Source organism: Zootoca vivipara, chromosome 9, assembly GCF_965207765.1.
Source record: "Zootoca vivipara chromosome 9, rZooViv2.hap1.1, whole genome shotgun sequence".
NCBI classification, from domain to species: domain Eukaryota; kingdom Metazoa; phylum Chordata; class Lepidosauria; order Squamata; family Lacertidae; genus Zootoca; species Zootoca vivipara.
Genome location: NC_142592.1, coordinates 21,949,523 through 21,967,281, shown reverse-complemented (window position 1 = coordinate 21,967,281; position 17,759 = coordinate 21,949,523). Strand labels below are relative to the sequence as shown.

The following is a 17,759-nucleotide window of genomic DNA, read 5'->3' as shown; positions in this document are numbered from 1 at the left end:
TAAGGAAACAAAAATTCTAATGAGACTACTTCACTGATCTATATTTCAACCTCTTTGGTCTCATTTTTTACAACGTACATTTCAGCAATATGTAATTGTTAAATACATATAATACTCAAATATAAAATATTTTGATCCAATTGTGATGCTTTATACAATACCCAGTTCTAAACATACTGGAAAAGAAGGGAAATCTTGCGTGCTTAACTTACTAAGAAAAACTTCGGAGAAGATGGGTAGTTTTTCATGCAGTACAGTGCTAAACTAAAATATCAAATATCATTACCTTCTAATAAGATTGCTTTGATGATTAAAAAGATGTCTTTTTTAAGAAAAGAAGAAAGAAAATAATGTAATATTTATTATAAGGGTTCCTGAGAAAGAAAATTAAGTAAATAAATATGCTGACAACAAGTAATAAGAGCTTCAAGTTTAAGAAATTTCTAATATTCAACTTACTAGATGGCCGTATAACAATATTATTGGAAATTGCTGCTCCAAGTTCATTTCTTGCTGTGCACTGATAAACTCCTTCATACGTTTCTGCCTTTCCTCCATTTTCGTCATTAATAATATTTATTATAAGGGTTCCTGAGTGAGGCTTCATTCTTACCCGTACATCTTTATCGATGTCAAAATGAGTTCCATTGCGTGTCCATGAGAAGCTATCAATTGGGGGGTGGGGGAAGTTGAAGAAGTTAGTTATTGGGGGGGGGCAAGATTAATGTATAATCTTTAGTGTATAATGTGTACCTTCGGTGAAACAAAATGTTGACAATGTTAATAAATATCCAACTAGAAAATGTGAAAAACAAATAAACAAGTGAGACACCTGCCTCCAGCAGGAGGCTGGAATGCATATACCGTACATCCAATGCCTGAGCCAGAGTTCTACCTACACTTGTAATCAATAAAGTTGTGACCAATTTTTATCCAGATCATTGTCTGCTTGCATTTGTTCTGTCACACTTCACATAGTATTAGGCCAGGGAAGGGAGGCACTGGGACTGGGACGACAACTGGAAGTGCTTCACATACAAGAACAATAGCATAATTAGCACTTTGGCACCTCACAAATGCTCTTTGCATTTTTTAATCACAAGAGCTTTGTGTATATGATAGGTTATTTTGCAAAGTCATATAATAATAATAATAATAATAATAATAATAATAATAATAATAATAATAACAGGCATAGCATTATTTATGCTGCTGAGACATTAAGTCTGTTTTTTTTAAAAATGATGTATACAAAGTTAAGAAAACAAAACCAGTACTTACCTAGGGGGTGGCTTTCCTTTTGCTTCACACTGTATTACAATATTCTCCCTTGGATCAACAATATAGTCTTTTGGAGACTGTTGTGTTATTGTCGGAGGCTGTGGTACTTTTTATGAAATATAATTAAAAAGTAAAAGGATATATTCAATTATGTCATCTAAAAGAAGCACAAAACCACTTTTGTAAAAAAAAAAAAGTTTAAAAAGAAGCAAATCACAGAAATGGTGCTGTTAATCCCAAGCATCTAGCGTGCTGCTATCCTGTACAAATCTGCAGGAGACTAAATTCACATGAGATTAATGGTGAATGTTACCGTTGCATGCCTATAAGACAACAGTTTGAGTTTATAAAGCAAAATCTCTGACATTTCTTGTTACTGGCAGTTGCATGTGATCATCATTTTGACAGTGTACCATGGCACCCTGGGGTGCCTTGAATGATGGTCAGGGGTGCCGCGAACAACACTGGCCTCCATCCCTCTTTCCCCCCTCCCTCCTCTGCGCTCTTGAGTCTCTGCCTCCCAAAGGCTTTGCACAGCTGTTTGTTGCAGCAGCCCTGGCTACAAGCTCCCCAGGCGAATGGTGCCTCTGGAGCTGGCCAGGGGGTGCTTCCCAGGCCCCTTTGGGGCAGTGTGAGAAGACAGCTCTCTTTGGGGTGGAGGGGGGAAAGCTCAGAGACCAGGGGCAGCTGCTGCTGCCCAGAGAACTCCCAAGGAGAGAGAAGAGAAGAGGCTGAGGGAACACTCCACAAAGGAGGGTGTTTGAAAAAGGGTGAGAGGCTGCCAGCTCTGCAGCCATGGGGTGACAAAACTGGGCTCCTGAGCCCCACAGGGGCGTCACAGAAAGAATGTAGTTGGTCAAGGGAGCCATGGACACAGAAAGGTTGAAAACCTCTGCCTTACCAGACCATCACTAAATGCCTCTCTGTATGTTCTACAACCATATAATTAATTCATGTAGGGAAGATCCAGATTGTATCCACTGGTCTCATTCGCAATACTTTTTGGAGAGAGAAAAAGTATGTAAAAGTTGTCACTGTATTCTAGCTGGCCAGATGAGCTTTCACCAGTGTGCGAATGCAAGAACACACTGTATTGCCAAGTGCTAGATTGGGTTCCCTCTACCATTTGACCTTCTCAGCAACACGTATTTGGCTTTTGATATGCGTTTTAATATGTATTTATAACACACATTTCAAATCTGCTGGTTTTGTATTTTAATTAGGCGAATCTAACATCTGGTTTTCTGCATATTTCAATGTATATTTTATATTTTATGTAAATTGCTTAGGGGTTTTGATGATTAACCGGTACTATATAAATCCTGTTAAATAACTAACAGAACTCGATGCCAAGGAATTTGTTCTTAAATCACAAGCGGCTATTTCTGTTTGATTAGACTGGCGTGCAAATTAAAGAGAGTGAAAATAGTTTCATGTAACACCAAGAAGACTAGCATTTTTAATGGTCTGAGAACTCTTAGATGACAACTGGCTTTCTCATTACCAAAGGAAAGCCCCGCTGTGTACATAAGCATCTGCACCTGCTTACAGAGATTATCAAGTAGCTGTTTTTGATACTGTTACCATGAAATGATTGCCAAGATACCAGATTTTACATGTGCATGAGTGAGTGTGCTAATGTGACAATTTCTGTAGAGATCTTTTCTATCTATCTCTCTCTCTTATTGCAGAAAGAAATTAGGTTGATAACTTATTTCTAGTAAGTGAACTCTTCCTAAGCGTCTGTAGGTGGCTGTCCTAGTCTTTCGTTTCTACATCCTTAGCAGTACTGTAAACACAATATATGGCACATTACAAAAGTGTGTGATAAGATATACAGTACTAGACATCTCATTTCTGAAGATAATACTAAAAGTACTATGAACACATCTAGGTCAAACAAACCTGCCCCGCCAGTTTTGTGCATGCAGTGGGGATCTGATCTTTGCTTAAAATACACCTGCACTGCAATTCATTTCCAAAGTAAAAATGGAATGTTTTGTCCCACCACCTGGCTTAGCCCTTCTAAATTTGCAGCCGAGTAAGAATGGAGAAGGGGGGGTTAGTCATATAGGCCCTGAATTTCTCAGCAGTCACTCCCACACTGTGGGATGCCCATCAGATGTCAAGGAGATAAACAACTATTGGACTTTTAGAAGACATTTAAAGGCAGCCCTGCTCAGGGAAGTTTTTAATGCTTGATATCATATTGTGTTTCAATTTGCTGGAAGCCACCCAGAGTGGCTGGGGTAACCAAGTCAGAAGGGTGGCATATATAATAATAGTAATAAATAATAATAATAATAATAATAATAATAATAATAATAATAATGATAATAAAGTATTAATATTACTGAGCCATTAAGGGTCCAGTCATGCATCACATTGAACCACAGCTTAAATTAAATTATTGTTTAATGTGGCTGAGCATCAAAAGTCTCTGTGGTTCTCCCCCCTCCCTCTTTTAGGGAAATTAGGTTGGAATATTAGGAAATTTTGTCAGAAACGGAAGTGGAAACTGCCACAATTTGCATATTCTACTGAAGTCAGGAATAGAAATCGTGCAAGGAAATACAAGAGGCATTTAGTATCTTTTTTTTAGTCTGTATGTTACATAAATAATTAGGCAAATTTTGTTCAGTTTTTTCATGTTTGATTTTCACTGGAACGCACTGAAGTTAATTACATACTTAATTACATAATTAACGTTTGTTTCAGCCAACACCAGAAAGTGAGATGAATAATGTAGATTTTAGCAGAAGCCGAACTGTAGTGAAATGGAAACAGCATCAATTGTGATGAAAATGGGGTGAAACCCTGCCTCTTTACATTCTGAGTTGTGGGGGAAACGAACCAGAAGCTAGCCTGTCATTGATATGTGAAGTGGCACTCCTGGGTTTGACGCTGTCCTAACAAACAACAACAATCCAAGCTTTCTCCTTGACTTATCTTCGTGGTATATTAGGAGACAAACAAATCAGAAACAATGGTTTGCACATAATGGCAAGCTATTCTCTGGTTTGTTTCATTTATGATAGGCTGAACAGGGGTGCACCACAGGCTGTTGAAACAATAGTTTCAAGTGATGGGTGACCCACATTAAAAAAGGAATTGTGGTGTAATGCATGCTTGTGGGAAACCATGTCTATGGAGTTTGAGAGGAACCAAATTCTAGTTGTGCATGCTTGTAAATCTAACAAGAGAAAACATGAGCAAACACACAGGCTGTGTATAGATGATTTACCCAGAACTATAGGAATAGCTTTATGCTTAATGCTGACTCAATTTAATAGCCATAAAATGCAGAAGAAGTGCAATGCAAACAGGAACATTTCTCTTGGTTCCATTTTTCTAACTGCAGTCACTTCTCCTGGTCCTAACCAAATGGTGAAACTGACTATGTCAGATTACAAGCAGAAGCTGACACAATCAATGTAACTCCTGAAACATGGGACACCATTGAAAGGGAATGGTGGCCTTGCATCTTTTTGAAAACAAAAACACATATCCTTTGGGGCATCAAAGATAAATATTTGAACATATTTTAAAAACCCATTCCAAAGCTGCTACCAGCTATAATTTCCACAATGCTGCTTTCCATCAATCATCTATACACGACAACATTAATAACAGCAAACAACACCACGTACAAAAATCATGTCACTTGGATTCCACACTCATTAAAAAAATGTTAAGACACACACACACAGTGTAAATTTTATTGTCTAGGTTAGTGGGCAGAAAACTTACATTCTTCAAGAAGTTTTGCTTTTTTTTTTCCGCATCAGATTCAGCAGGTGAATTGTAATCATGAATTAAAGAAAATTATTTGTTAGTAAGAAGGAAATGTTAAACCTTAGAAAGAGAAGGTATTGAGGAAAATATACAGATCACTGACACTAAAGGCATTTTCAACAATTGTTACTCAAACAGTAAATGTTTCAAGATTCAGCGTGGAATCTCACACAATCCAATGTGTGAGGCCCTTGTCAAATGTTGACTTTTCGAGTACAAACACTGCTTGTTACTCTGACCTATAAAGAACATGCCCTATTGATACTAAGGTTCTGAGGAGGTAGGGAAATGGAATTAATGGAATGCATTGCATTCATGCTGCGGGCAAAAATCAATTTGTGCATAGGTCCAGATGGAAGAGCAGCTAAGCACTTAAGACTGCATTTTAAAAATATAAACAGCATCTATTCCACTAGTCTTCAGATCAGGGATCAGGACCCACTTGCAGCCTGATCCAAGGTGAGTTGCAACTGGAGCACTACCACCATCCAAATATATACTAAAAAAAGAAAAAAAATGGGTCCCAAATCCACATTTGAGTTAAAAAAAAATTGTCCTGGGTCTGAAATGGCCGAAGATACCTGCTATTCCATCGACAACATGGACATGTTATTAGCTATGTTATTTCCATTACCAAATATATTAATTTAAATGTGAGAGCCTTCCTCAATATTGCAGGACTAAACCAATACTACTCAACTTTATTGTAAATGTACTCATGCTATAGGGGGGGGGAAATGTAACTTTATGTTTGTAGTTTTAGAGTTTTATGACATAACAAATAAAACATTTACATCAAAGATAAAAAGTGAGGCTGCTGTCCAAAATGCAAATGCCCTGGCTTTTGACCAGTCTGTTACCTTAATGCCTAGTTTGCTTCTAAGCATCTAGTACTCAATTCTCACAAAGAAATGACACTGTGCCTTGGAACTTTCCACAGCTAAAGGAAGTGAGGAGTGTGAAATATACATACAAATGTGTTTTTTCATAAGGTAATAGCATTCTGCTTGTTTATGAGCTGAATTTAGGTTATCAGTTTGTTTCCCTGTAAAAGAGCTGGCAAATGTAATGCCTTCCATAAGCTGTTGAGCCTCCAATTGTTATTTGCTGCAGACATGGCCACAGTCAGGGGTGATGCTGTATTCCAACAACATCTGGAAGGTGCCATGTTGGAAAGCCCTGCTCTATAACAATATAAAGGCACGAAACACCATTCATTGGACTAAAAAGGTATTAATACTTACGATCAAGAGGTACATCCAATGCTGTAATAATTTGGCAAAAAAAGAGAACCAGGGAAAGTCTGCTTTCAGAGATGCTACTGCTCCACTCCATTCCAATGTGTAGTAGGAAATGCTCAATAGAATTAAAACAAGCTCAAATTTCCTTTCTTATTAGCAGGAGATTTCTGGAAATGTGGTTTGTGAAGTCGTATAATCTGGAAACGAAGTAATACCAAACAACTGTTAGCAATGGTCTGGAACACATAATCAGACTACTACAAAGCTTGCTTTATGGCTGACTTATACATTAAATTTAAGTGCATCAGAAATCAGGATGTGAACCATAATGTGTACCAATTGTACCACCTGGGTTATATGTGCGGGAACTTATTTTCATTCCATGTACAAGTGCGTGGAAGCAACAGCCAATGCTGCCATTGCTATTGGGAGGGGGGACCCTGTTTCAGTTGCAGACCACATATTTTGCAGGAAGGAGGTCACATGTTCAAAAGGCACTCAGATCAAGCAGTGAGTCACCCACCTTGTGAGCTAGAGATAACAATGGACTGACTTAGTAGGTCTTTTCAGATGTGGCAAGGAAGGTGGGAAGTTAAAAGAGGATAGTGAGTGCCTGACCTGTGTGTGTTCATTAGAAAGTTTGAAAGATCCCAAAAGGTTCATTCCATGTGACTGAGGTGCCTGTTTTTTTTTAGGGTTGTGTGCATGGGCTCATATCTTATGTATAGACTTTTGCATACAGTACTGATATAATGTCCAAACAGAACTCATAAGGACTTTTTCTTATGTGCCTTTCCAGTGAAGTGGGGGGAGAGGTGGAGAAAGAAAGAAAAGTGTCCTTAGACAAGGTCCCACTCCAAAATCAAATCTGCATTAATTTTCCAGGTCATGCAGATGGCCACCTGAAATGGAACCACATGAAGGGCTTGCAAGTGCACGGAAAAATTGCTATGACAACAGCAGCAGTTGCTTCATGTCTACAGTTTACAAAATGATGTAGCCTCTATTTCAAGCAACCACCTACATATATATAGCTGCATCTTTGGAACTAAGCCTTTGAAACTTTTGTAAAGTATCAAGATCATGGATGGCATTCAATGAAATTTTACTGAGAGTAGACACACTGAAAGATGGTGCCAAGGTAAGACATGCATATGTAAGGTAAGGCAGCCCTGTTTAGGGAAGCTTTTAATCTTTAAGAAATTACTGTATTTTAATATTTCTGTTGGAAGCCACCCAGAGTGGCTGGGGAAACCCAGCCAGATGGGCTCAATTACAGTACATGATGGGGGTTTGCTCTGCTGGTTTCTCCCCCACGCCCTTTATTCTTTTTACAATTCTTCTTATCAAAGGCAAGGTTGTTTTATGTGTTCCGGCAGCCCCAGGAATTTGCACTACTGTATATAATTTGTGAAGCCAGCATCATAAATTAGTTTTAACGAAGTCTAACAGCCTTGCAGCCACCGCCCTGGTTTCCTGTTGGCTATATCTCCACATTAAAAAAAACTTATTTAAAGAACTTTTAACCTTAAAAACATTTTAATCTTTTAAAATCCATTTTAATTCCTTTGACTCCCTATATTTTAAACAAACTGAATGAGAGGGGAAATTGCTGTTGGCCGAAGAGGCTACGTTGAAAGAATGCCCTGTTTGCTTTTTGCTTTTATCTTTCTAGCCTCCTCTCTATTGCCTTGCTGACCACAAGGTAGCTGTAGATCAACCTGGACTGGATGAGACTGTAGATTGAGAACTCAACCAACTGACCCAAGAAGTACGGCTTGGCTGATACACATAGAATTCCAGAAATGAGAAGAGCAAAAACTCCCACTTGTCCAGATATGGATAGTGATTCACGGTATTTAATTCTCAAGCAGAGTAACTTGGACAATTTTTTTATGCCTCTTAAAGAGTCTGTTTGTTCACCAAAAATCCGTTTAACTCTCTGCACACAGAAACAGCAGAGGAGACATTCCCTGGATTTAACAAGAAGGATACTGAAATTAATACTATAGCCCTAATTTAGCCATTTTCATTCATTCCAATGGGTCTTCTCTGAGATAAACTCATCCCATGATACATAATACCCTAATTACAATGTAGTGTGCTCAGCGTTGGACATACTTTGCATACATTTGCCTTGTTTGCACATCACTTTAAACAATAGTTAAACTAAAGTATGGTTTAAATGCAAATGTGAAGTATGCTGTTGTAAAGGTAAAGGTAAAGGTAAAGGTAAAGGTAAAGGGACCCCTGACCGTTAGGTCCAGTCGTGACCGACTCTGGGGATGCGGCGCTTATCTCGCTTTATTGGCCAAGAGAGCCGGCAGACAGCTTTCGGGTCATGTGGCCAGCATGACTAAGCCGCTTCTGGCGAACCAGAGCAGCGCACGGAAACGCCGTTTACCTTCCCGCCAAAGCGCCACCTATTTATCTACTTGCACTGGTGCGCTCTTGAACTCTTAGGTTGGCAGGAGCAGGGACCGAACAACGGGAGCTCACTCCGTCATGGGGATTCGACCCGCCGACCGCAATAGCATGCACTTCATTCCTCTCTGTACCTGCCATGGTGCCAGAAGCTAAGCTGTCAGTCTGGCTTAAGTGTTGTGTCCAAACCTGAGCTCCTGGTTTGTTTGGAAAGAAATAGACTATAGTCCCAGGTACAGATGTAACAAAACAACAGACCATGGTTTAGCTCCTGGTTTAGCACTGTAGCAGCTGTCAACAATTTCAGCAGTGCGCATTTAGAATAAAGCACTCATTGTTTTTGAATGAACAACCCACAATTTGAACTCTAAGCACCAGCATGTTACATGTTCACATTTAAACCATCATTTAGCTTAACTATAGATTAAAGTGACATGTGACCCATAGGCATATCATTATCTCAGTATTCCTTACAACACCCCCAAAAGGTTGATTTGTGTTATTATTCCATTATCACGCATAAGCAACTGAGACTGACTTATAGCAGCTTGCAGAAGTTTGGACATAAATAACCCAGAATGCTTGCAAGCTTTGAATGTTGCCTTGGTAACATTCAACAACCAACCAACCAACCTAACATTCACTGACTTGTCTCTAGTCACATAATCCATTTTTTCAAGACAGGTAGTGCAGGAACCTGAATAGAAATTTTGTGTAATCTGAAGCATACACCAGGGCATTTTGTCATGTGATTTTAATATTAGACCCAAAGGGAATGCAAGTGCTGAACCTGCAGTACGTAGCTATTAAGTGTCATCTGTTATAAATATGAAATACCTCAGTGGTTCATGATAGAACATATTTAACTAAAACACATCTGTAGATTTGTCAGCACAATTTTTGTTCTGGTTCATCATATTCAGGATGTATGGTGACATAAATGGGAAAAGACTGCAGTTCCAGCTGAACTGAGCATATTCTTGGCCACAAGAATAAAGTCACCACACCTTTGACACATGTTATTATACAACGAATAAATAGCTCCATTATAAAGTTACATATTCTACACATTATCAGAGCCATCTCCTATTCATGATATGCCAGTTGGGATGGGGCTATAGAATTTTGTGGAAACCCTGCTATGCAGATGGAACGCCAGATACTTTGCTGCCATATCAGATACCTAGTACTGGGGCATGGAACCTTTTTGGTTTCATGGGTCCAGATCCTTATCAGAATGAGACTCATGGGGCAAATCTGACATGTGGGTAGGACCACCCACCTAGCAATCACATGACATCACAATGATGTCAGGCACTCCTAGCCACCATCCCTGGGTGGTCAGAGATCATGTTGCCAGCAGGCTATCTGGGAAAACCCCTGGCCGGCCAGTCTGCTGGGCTTCATGGCCTTCCAAAACCTTACATTCAAGTGGGCCAATCTGAGGATTTTCTTGGCTACGATGAAAGCACAGTTATTCAGTGTGCTGCCCTCCCCAAAGGAAAGTACTTGACTAAAAGCAGTACTTGACTGAAATAGACATACTTTATCCATGATGCTACTAAAAAGAAGAGTGAAAACAGCATTCCTCAGATGAAAATAGGGACATTTCTCAACCCCCCCCCCCACACACAACTGACCCTCCTGGGCCCCTATTTTTGAGGGGGCCCTCCAGCATTTCCTATCTGAAGAAGGATGAGCACACATGCCCTTCACTATCATAAGAAAACCCCTAAATCCCAATTTTCAAATGACTCTGGGGTCGCAGCGCTCATCTCGGTTTACTGGCTAAGGGAGCCAATGTTTGTCCTCAGACAGTTTTTCCGGGTCATGTGGCCAGCATGACTAAGCTGCTTCTGGCGAAACCAGAGCAGTGCACAGAAATGCTGTTTACCTTCCTGCCAGAGCGGTACCTATTTATCTACTTGCACTTTGACGTGCTTTCGAACTGCTAGGTTGGCAGGAGCAGGGACCGAGCAACGGGAGCTCACCCCGTCACGGGGATTCGAACCGCTGACCTTCCGATCAGCAAGCCCTAGGCTCTGTGGTTTGGACCACAGAGCCACCCGCGTCCCTAGATAAAGAAGAGCACCCACCAATAAATACTTTTTAGAAAGGGGCAGAATTAGACATGCACACACAAAGCATAAAAAAATAATAATCAATCAAGACTCCTTGCATTCTGCTCTACTCCCTCTTTCCTACTGCCCAGGGAGGCTCTGCCCTCTGCCTGCCCCTCAGAGCCAGGTGCTTCACACAGGGCTAGACCTCAGTGGCCACAGACTCTCCTCTCCTTGCCCACTCTCCAGCAACTGCTCAAGGGAGAAGGCCAGCAGTGGCAGCCATGGAGAAGCAATGGGATGTTCCCCCGCTGCCACCACAACCACCATTGTCATCACTTGGGACAAGCACAGGCAAGCACCCTGAGTTCAGTGATAATAGCACTATTGGAGGAAATAGGGACATTCTGGGACCAAATCAGAAGCCGGGATAGCTTTTGTAATTCCGGACTGTCCCTGGGAAATTGGGACACTTGTGAGAGTATGAAACGGTTTCCAGGCCAAAGTAAATGTTTCCTTTTAAGTTATTCTTTCCCACTGGTTAAACTGAATAATAAAACCTTTTATCCAGCCAGAGCCATTGAAGCCTTCGAGCTGATTAACTATTTAGCAAAAGGTTTCATTTCTTAACTAGGTCCCATGCACAATTCAATAGCAACTCTTACGAGATGGAACTTTTCTTGCATTTCAATATCAATATTTTTATTGAGGTATGTAGATGACAAAATTGAAGTATTTAGCTGGCAAACAACTTTCATTTTTAAAATAGCTTTTATTAAATCCTGCCAATTAAATGGATCTCTTAATAGACCTAGTTCATTATGCGTTTGCATATTTTCGAACCTTTAAAGTCACATTTATTTTCAATAGATGTTTTGACACCAGAAAGCCTATCATCTTTCAAAACATTTGTACTAGTTCAACTCCTTTTAATAATATTTCGCAATCTATTGAATGCACTGACAGGTGAATGGATGTGAGCATTTCATAATTTCAATGCTGGAATGTGTTTCCTGTATCACACCTCTTACAAAGTTGAACAGCAAATAATTCATTCCAAAGTTGTAAGAGCCAGGAAAACCACATGAATTGCCATCATTTTGGAAGCTACGCACCATTTCTATTTGAGTATCCATTCTTTTGTCATTCAAGCACTGACGTTACACTATCCATTCATTAAGCAGGCTTTGGAAACTGCTACTAGTCATCAACATTCTAGTGAAGCAACAAAGCCTTGCAATATTACTAGACCATGTAAAATACAAAACAAAACACCGAGCTATTGAAAAGTGGTGTTAATGCCAGACAAATGACATTACTGAGTAAAGTTAATATATGAATCTGCTTACTCTTGGAAATTCTGCAAGGGTATATGAAGTCACAAGCATATGTACTTTGACAGTCGGTGTATCACTTTGATTTTATTCAAAGCTATGACTAAACTGGGGTCTGTTTGGCACCACTATATAATCAGTAAGAGCTTGATCAGCAGCCAACAAATTTGGATGAGATTGCAAAGTAAGTGTTTCACAACAAATCAGAAAGCTCTGAAGCAGCGAGGTTGCTTAACTGTGCCAAATTGATCCTTTATGAGCTTTGCCCTTGTGTTAGGATCTGCTGCTGGCGGCACAATCACCAGCAGCAAATCACTGTGTGCAAAAAGGGCTGAATAGCTCTTGCCAACTCATGGGATTTACCAGAGATAGGAGTATTTCAAAGGAGTAGACCTGTTTCATGTGTAATCATGTACACGTTAACAGTTGTCGTAGCTCCCCAAAAGAACAAAAAGATCCCAAAGTGAGTGAAAAATAAAGGTTATAGGACTTTTAAATGAGAGAATCAATGATGAGCTATTGTACTGGGAGATGACATGGTAGGTTTTTGTGTTAAGGCACTGAGACCTAAATGAAAGGCCTCTCTTATTTTTGGACCAGGCTAGCAAGCAAAGTTCTCACCTAGCAATGAAAGCATTTCTTATTTAAATAAGATGCAGCATACCACACTTCATTACCCTGGCGCAAAGTGCAATCATGTTCATTATCCTCTAAACATAATGTGCTCCCCCCCTTTACTCAGACGACACATTAATAAAACACACGTCCCGTAGTATCTGCTTTAAATTTAAGTGCATGGCAGTATCTTCAAATGAGATTTGCTGTAGAACTCTGTTATCCGCAATTATTTCAGACATTTATGGGAAGTAATGATTTACAGTGCTGTTCTCTCAAACTGAGGCAAAACAGGAAGGTGTTGCGCCTCCATCTGCCCCTTGGTCAAAGCCTTGCTTACTGGGGTCATGAGGTTTCTGGGTTCCAGCAACATATTGCAAGAGGTCTGTGAGATCTTGCTAGAACCTGGAAGATGCAGGTGCTTCTCCTTGCATCCTTCCATCTTTGGAGCCAGGCAAGGTGCTCCCCACACCACAGGAGAAGTGAAGAAAAGCAGTGGCAGCAGCAAGATCTCAAAACAGTTACACAAGATCTTGCCAGAAGGCTGCCGCTTCTCCTCGCTTCTTTGGTGGCAGGGGCACGGGTGGGTGGGTTGCTTGTAGGGCACCACCACCAGAGAATTCTGCTGCAGTCTGCCTCATTGAATGGCAGCTCTAGCCAATCTAGGGAATAGAGATCCCTTAGGCTGTTGGTGAGGAACCATGGAGGAAAAGAACTATAGAAGTCAATGAACATTACTAACTTGAGTCCATTGATTTCAGTGCATCTAACTCTGAGTACGACACTTGGATTCAATGCTTAATCTCTAGTCCATTGTTTGAAGAATAGATATTACATATACTGGACAACTTCTACAAACACACAGCAACTGCTCAGATTATTGAAGTATACATTTTGTTCTTTTATAAAGGAACTAACAATTAAAGAGTAGTATGGTGAATAGCAAAAGGTGTTCATGCCTTCTTTGCTCATTAAAATAAAATGAAAAACATTTGCCAAAATTAAGCTTTTGAAGACATATTTCTTTTTCCAAGCGATAACCTGAAATTTTAAAATAAGCCAATTAATCTCCCTGTTTCTGTAGGCATGCAGTAACATAACATAACAGATTGATTGCTAAAATTAACTTGCTGCCAAAAAAACCTGACAATAGCACAGTGCTAGGTGGAATTTGAATTGGATTTTTGCAAGCATGTAGCATGAATCCAATTTAAGCAGGTCCTGACTTACAAGGTGAATAAAAATGACAGGCCATGTGCCCTCTCCTTAATACCAATAAACTTCTCATGCATCATCTCCCTATTAGGCACCCTAAGGGTGGAACAGAACATGTTACAAAAAACATCCCAAGGTCTGTATATATCCATTTTTAATCTTTACCAACATAGCTCTGTTTAATTTACTATGAGAGCCCTAGAAACAATCTAGGGCAGCCTTCCACAACATGCTACCCTCCAGATGTTGACTACAACTCCCGTCAGCCCTAGCACAAAATAGTACCAAATATCTGGAGGACACCAGACTGGCACAAGCTCATACACGATATTGATTCAGCACTTTTTGTATTAGCCTTCGGCAGTTATCAAGATCTGCTACAAACGGATCTTTCTGTACGTCTGAGGAAGACAACTTCCATCAACCCTGGTGAATCATTCCTGTTGGAGCTGGTAGACTGGTTTTATAGGGTATATGAACCTCTTTTGACATATAAACTTACTATAGTGGAAGTAAATAAGTTCACTGATGAGCCCATGCAAGATCTGCAGTGCCATGTCATGCTATGGGCCACAAACAATCTGCCCACTCCAATGACTTGTTTCACTGACCTCCATGTAGATATACGGCCAACACAGTATGTTTACAGCATGACAACCAGTAGGCGACATTCACCCTTAGTTTTGCTCTAATTGAGTTGGTTATTTCTCATATGAAGGCACACAAAGAAATGGTTAAAAGCTACACTATGAAACCATATACAGATAACAATATGATAATAGCATGTAGTTTAGATTTGTGTCCTTTAACAACCTGTGCTTTAAGTGAGGTGTGCTGGATAAACAAGAACATATTATGGTTTCTGGATTGGATTGTTGAAGATTTGTCATCCTTTGCGTATTTTTTTAACAAGAGCTGATAGACATGGCACAACTATAAATCTTTTCAGATAATATTGTGGTGTGGCACATGTTGATTTATACTTGCTATTATCTTAGCCACTTCAAATATATCAGTAGAACTCTTGAAAAATTGCATTAATTTCAGGCACTTTATAAACCCAGTAGTCGAAAACAGTGATGCTTAAGGAAAACCATTTTTCTCCCTCCAACTTCAACCAATATCCTATATCCTTTGCATTCTGTTATAATCCATCCTACTAGTCTTTTTTGCTTATGTAAGCTGATCAGAAAGATAGTGCATTATCAAAAGCTTTTTCTAAAATCCGGATTAATTATGTTCACTGTTTCTCATTTCTTTGGCACTTAAGTTCTGTACAAACTAAAAATGGGGGGGGGGGAAGCAAGATGTCTTCAGTTGGTAACTTTTCAGCTACTCACCCATAGAGGTATGGGCTTTCATTCAGAGGGCCTTCTTGGTGGTGGCACCCACCCTGTGGAATGCCCTCCCACCAGATGTCAAGGAAATAAACAACTATTTGACTTTTAGAAGGCAGCTGAAGTTTTTAATGTTTGAAGTTTTATTCTGTTTAATATTCTGTTGGAAACTGCCCAGAGTGGCTGAGGAAACCTAGCCAGATGGGTGGGGTATAAATACTATATTATTATTATTATTATTATTATTATTATTATTATTATTATTCAATAGCTAACCCAATTATTCCCTTTACTTGGCATGGAGAGTAGATCCGTAGCCTATCTTTGTATGACATGCCTTTGCCTGCCATAATTAAGGCATGTTTTTGTTAGCTAACTACTTTTGCCTGCTACAGCTGATCCTAGGGGGTGGGATCAAGACCAAACCCAAACATTGCTTGCTGTTTGGGAGGAGATAGGCTGCACTGAGCAGAGAGCTAATAAGCCATGGGGAAGAGAAGACAGAGTTGAGGTTCAAAGTGTATAAGCTGGGCCTTGAACAGTTAGCTTCTAAGTCTTCTGCCATTTTATAATATTTATGAACTTCATCTTGGTGCAGCTGGGATCATAACTGAACTTTCTCCCCACATTAAAATATTTCTGGGATACACAGAAGATGGAAAAGAGAAGAGGGACTTCCCATTGCAAATGATCATTGCTATCTATCAATATCCCACACCAACCTTACAATGTCCTTCTCATTTTCATGATTTTCTTCCTAAGGGATATTCTTCTATAGCCTTTCAGATCTATGAATTAATTTAAACAAGGCTTGTAAAAAACAAAGCACTTGGAGACCTGAGCATCTCACGCCAAAGTGCCACTTTAAAATACCATTTATCTAATGTGATTGCATACTAAACCAAAGCCCTATATGGATTGGCTCAGAACAATCACAACACTAAGTCATTTCCCATTTGTGTGAAATATGATGTAGCCCTGCTGCAAATAAATAGATTCCTTATTTCTCAGTGGATTTCTTAGTTGATATGCTCTAGCCAGTGCCGGATTTACGTATAAGCTAAACAAGCTATAGCTTAGGGCCCCACTCTCTTGGCCTCCCCCCCCCAATGAATTCCCCCCAAAAAATATGATAAAAAAACCTACATACAGCAACAGTGTTTTATGTTGTGTAGGCTCCTATGATGTAAGTAATGGGCCCCGCCTGCTATATAAAGGGCCCCATTACCTTCAGTAGCTTAGGGCCTCATCAAACCTAAATCTGGCACTGGCTCTAGCACTGGAGGACCAGAAAACACAGATAAAGCTGGTGGACTATTCCATAGAACAATACCAAGCCAGACATTGGTTAAAACAACCCAGATGGTTTATCGTCCCCTCAATTTTTAAACCATCTCAATTTCCCCCACAAATCTTTTCTTGGGTGAAATTCCTTCCAAGCCCCCAAACTGAATGATCAATTAAATATGATCAACATATTATTCTCCTGGTGCTGGTGCTGGTGCTGGTGCTGGTGCTGGTGCTGGTGCTGGTAAGGATTTTAAACTATGACCAGTTTCTTCTATTGTTTCCTAAGCCTCAGAGATGGAAAAGCATGCAAGGGAGCTAAAGTCTTCAGTATAAATAAAAGGTAAAGGTAAAGGGACCCCTGACCATTAGGTCCAGTCGTGACCGACTCTGGGGTTGCGCGCTCATCTCGCATTATTGGCTGAGGGAGCCGGCGTATAGCTTCCAGGTCATGTGGCCAGCATGACAAAGCCACTTCTGGCAAACCAGAGCAGCACATGGAAACGCCGTCAGTATAAATATTTTATTTAAATAAAAACCACATAAAACATTTTTAAACGAGTTTCTTTCCAAGAAACAGTTTCTTTCCAAGGGCAGTGCCTAGTACATATAGAGGCACAAGGGAAAGGGGGAAAACACCAGATAAATTTGAATTATTTGTCAATTCAACATGTTGCTATGAGTTCTCATTAACTTGCAAGATATGCCTAGTAATGTTGTAGTTAATGGACAGAGCCTTGCATAAAATTAGCATCTTTATCCAGCCTGTAAAGTAAGTTGGCTGATTTTCTTGTCAAAGGAGTACTGAAAACAGAGAGCAGTTTATGAAAACTTGCAAAAACCATATCACAATTTCCCTACACATCCTGTTTTTGTGCAAAAATGATACATCAGAAATAGCCTTTTTGCATCTTCATCACCCAACAAATGCAAAACTTTCCAATGAAGACGGAGCTCACACAGTTCCTGGATGAAAGAAAATATGAAAAACTTTGGATACAAAACTGTTGTATCGAGAAAGGTTTTATTACAATCAAGCAGTTCTTTGAAATAAGAGGATGCCTTCAAACAGAAGGCTGCCCTGAAGTAAGACACATAGCCACCCCAATTTGCCAGGCAACATCTATCATTTCCCCTACTATCAATTTCTAGCTGGGAAAAGTTAACACC

General features: G+C 39.8%; 1 protein-coding gene across 20 annotated transcripts in view; it reads right to left on the bottom strand.

The window, feature by feature from the left end:
* The window catches only part of NRCAM (neuronal cell adhesion molecule), a 126,155-nt gene that overhangs the window by 59,683 nt on the left and 48,713 nt on the right, over positions 1 to 17,759 (bottom strand). For 13 of the 20 annotated variants that reach the window (XR_015945919.1, XR_015945920.1, XM_088652407.1 and 10 more), the window contains exons 3-6: positions 6,321 to 6,514; positions 5,032 to 5,049; positions 1,282 to 1,387; positions 460 to 665 (exon numbers count right to left, since the gene is read on the bottom strand). Coding sequence is in view for 18 of the 20 variants with exons in the window: in XM_088652407.1 (XP_088508533.1) it covers positions 460 to 665; positions 1,282 to 1,387; positions 5,032 to 5,049; positions 6,321 to 6,411 (421 nt within the window). In the remaining 2 variants the exon portion in view is untranslated. The remainder of the gene's footprint in view (positions 1 to 459; positions 666 to 1,281; positions 1,388 to 5,031; positions 5,050 to 6,320; positions 6,515 to 17,759) is intronic. The other 7 variants (XM_088652410.1, XM_088652421.1, XM_088652420.1 and 4 more) reach the window with 1 other exon arrangement.